This window comes from Monoraphidium neglectum, assembly GCF_000611645.1.
Source record: "Monoraphidium neglectum strain SAG 48.87 unplaced genomic scaffold scaffold03467, whole genome shotgun sequence".
NCBI lineage: Eukaryota > Viridiplantae > Chlorophyta > Chlorophyceae > Sphaeropleales > Selenastraceae > Monoraphidium > Monoraphidium neglectum.
This window is the reverse complement of record NW_014010162.1, coordinates 3,824-6,981: the sequence shown is the minus strand read 5'-3', so window position 1 is coordinate 6,981 and position 3,158 is coordinate 3,824. Positions and strand designations below refer to the sequence as shown.

The following is a 3,158-nucleotide window of genomic DNA, read 5'->3' as shown; positions in this document are numbered from 1 at the left end:
CCCAAGCCCCTCCCCAAGCCGAAGCCCCTCTCCAAGTCCAAGCCCCTCTCCAAGCCCAAGCCCCTCTCCAAGTCCCAGCCCCTCACCCAGCCCAAGCCCCTCCCCAAGCCCAAGCCCCTCTCCAAGCCCAAGCCCCTCTCCAAGTCCCGAACCATCTCCGAGTCCCGGGCCCTCGCCTAGTCCCGGCGACTCTGTTAGCCCAAGTGCCACACCAAGTCCGGGCGCTTCGCCCAGCTCAGGCCCTTCGCCCAGCCCATACGCCTCCCCGAGTCCGGTTTTATTGCCTAGTTCAAGCGCCTCGCCCAGTCCAAGTCCCTCGCCTGATGCAAGCCCATCACCCAGTCCTGCTGATTCTGGTCCCAGTCCGAGCGCCGACCCTGGTTCAAGCCCAAGTCCCAGTGCCAGTCCAAGCCCTGACTCCAGTCCCAGTCCAGACCCCTCGCCCAGTCCAAGCCCCGATGCGAGTCCAAGCACTGACCCTGGTCCAGGCCCTGATGCCAGTGCCAGTCCAAGCCCAGATCCCACAGCCTCGCCAAGTCCCAGCCCTTCATTGACTCCTAGCCCCTCCCAAAGTACGAGCCCTGATTCCAATCCAAGCCCTTCGCCCAGTCCAGGCCCGGACCCAAGTCCAAGTGCAAGTCCCAGTCCCAGTCCCAGTCCCAGTCCTGATCTAAGCCCTGATCCCAGTCCAAGCGCAGATTCAAGTCCAACGCCGAGTCCCAGTCCGGGTCCGAGCCCCTCGCCAAACCTGGCGAGCCCTGACGCAAGTTCAAGTCCCGATCCCAGTCCAAGCCCTGATCCCAGTCCAAGCGCAGATTCAAGTCCAACGCCGAGTCCCAGTCCGGGTCCGAGCCCCTCGCCAAACCTGACGAGCCCGAGCCCTAGTTCAAGCCCCTCGTCAAGTCCACCCCCCCCGCCGACCCCTGGCCCAAGCCCGAGTGCTCCACCAAGCGCACCACCTTCGCCCTCACCTGGCCCCAACGAGCCGAGCGCCCCAAGCCCCAGCTCGCCGCCGCCCTCTCCGGTCCCTTCGCCAGACCAGGTGAGCAAGCAACGCCACTGTCCTGCAAAACGAGTTCGTTGCTTTGCAACCGGCAGGGAGTTTTGTTGACTACTGGGCGTACACTCGCTTGAACAGCTTATAAATCATGTTCATCTTCTGGCCGACCGCCGTGGTTCATGTGTACGAACCCCGTGAAGGTGACGCCTCACACACAGCTGTCCCACCGATTTCCAAGCAGGCGTCACCTGCGCCTGCCCCAGCAGACGTGGGCGTGCCTCAAGGCAAGCGCGTGCAGATCACAGGAGGCAACCTGACCATCCGAGGTTTCGGGGTGATTGGGGCCTCGGCCTCAAACAGCTCGAGCAGCGGGACGGGCAGCACGGCGGGCACGGTCTCAAGCGGCAGCGTGTCAATAGCACCAGCGGACGACGGCGGCAACGCTGCGGCCGGCGGGGCAAACGGGACAGCGGCAGGCGCCGGGGCCGCCAGCAGCGGCGGCCAGCAGGCGCCGCTGCCGGCGCGGGTGGCGTTGTTCGACGGGAGCTTGGCTTTCACGACGCTATTCATAGACGTAATCGTCCTTGGAAACTTCACACTCCAGCGTGCGCTGAATTGGACCTACAACGGCACCACCAAGCTCTACTCGGCTCAGATCGGCATGGCGGGCTCCTTTGAAATGGCGCTGGCGCCTGTACCATCAGCCGCCGCTCAAGGCAGCGGTGGGGACGGCACGGCGGGCGGCGGCGGCGCGACTAGTAGCAGCAGCAGCGTCCTGCACCCGACGGTCGGCGGCAGCCTCGAGCTGGCGTCGTCGCGCCGCCCCGGGCCGGGGTTCACTGGCAGCTACGACTGGCGAGGTTCCCTATTGATGACGCCCAACCCCTTTGCGGTCTGGGCCACGGCAGCGGCAGCCGCCGGCGCCGGCGGGGGCTCCGTGCAGCGAAGGCGCGGGCTGCTGCAGCAAGCAGACCCCTGGACATCGTCGCTCGTCGTGCCTGTGCAGGGGCCAGTGGCGGTCAACGAGTGGGGCGCGGCGCCGGCTCCGAGCAGTGCCAGCAGTAGTAGCGGGGGCGGCTCCGGGTCAAACGTGCTTATTGATAAGGACGGATCAATCCAGCTGTTGGGTGACGACTCGGCGACGGCCCCGCCGGCGGACTCCCCGGGGCCCGCCGCGGGTGGGAACAGCAGCGCAGGCGGGAACAGCACCACAGGGCGCGCCGGCGCGGCTGCGCCCTTGGCCCAGCGGCCCAAGGCGCTGTCGACGCGCAACCTCGTTGTCATCATCGCCGCGTCCACTGCCGGCCTGCTCGCGCTGGCGAGCTGCGGCGTGCTGGCCGCAAAGGCGGCAGCGCGGCGGCGGCGGCGCCGGCGAGATAAGGAAGAGGCCGCGCGGCTGCGGCTGCGCAACGGCCAGCCGGCGCCTGACTTTCAGATCCCAGACCCAGTGGCCGAGCTGGGCCAGCCCGGCGGCGCTGCTGGTTCCGCAAACGGCGAGCGGAGGGGCAGCCAGGGGCCGGCCCACGCGGCGCTGCCGTCGAGCAGAGGCAGCGAGGAGCGCCGCCACAGCAGCTCCCTGAGCGGCAGCTTATTCAGCAGCAGCGGCGCCAAGATCGTGATGCTGTTCGGGGCGCTAGGCTTCGGGTTCCATGGGCACCGCGGCACGCTGCCAGGGGCGCGATATGCGTCGACTGTAGGCGAGGACGCAGCATCAGCACAGGCGCGCCGCGGGGGCGCCGCAGCCGGGGAGGGGTCGATGGCTGGGGCCGCTCGGCCGGGGCACGCGCGGCAGCGCGGCAGCCTCGAGTTCCGGCGGCGCGGCAGCCTGGAGCTGAGGTGGCGCGGGAGCCTCGACCTTGGCGGCGGCGCGGCAGTGATGTTTGGTAATCCGTGGGGAGACGTTGCGCCTTTGCCACCGGAAGCACCGCCACAAGCACACTCGCCCATTGAGGGCGAACTCCTCGCCGCGACGGCGGGAGTGCAGCGGCGGCGCGTCGGGGGCGGCGCACACCAGGAGCAGGCCGACTGGCGTAACACGTCAGGCGGGGCTTCCGACGAGGCGAGTCACGACGGCCACGCAAACCCCCCGGGCCAGTTCGCTTTCTTGACGCGGATGATGGCCGGCCGCGCCGCCGCCACCGCTGCGGCTGCGGCGGCC

At 68.7% G+C, this 3,158-nt stretch overlaps 1 protein-coding gene across 1 annotated transcript in view; it reads left to right on the top strand.

The window, feature by feature from the left end:
- Positions 1 to 1,661: 1,661 nt before the first annotated feature.
- Positions 1,662 to 3,158, top strand: part of MNEG_12840 (hypothetical protein) — a gene marked incomplete at both ends in the record, with an annotated part of 5,206 nt that continues 3,709 nt past the window's right edge. Inside the window, one exon of the mRNA XM_014038688.1 lies at positions 1,662 to 2,693. Within this exon, the coding sequence (XP_013894142.1) occupies positions 1,662 to 2,693 (1,032 nt within the window). The remainder of the gene's footprint in view (positions 2,694 to 3,158) is intronic.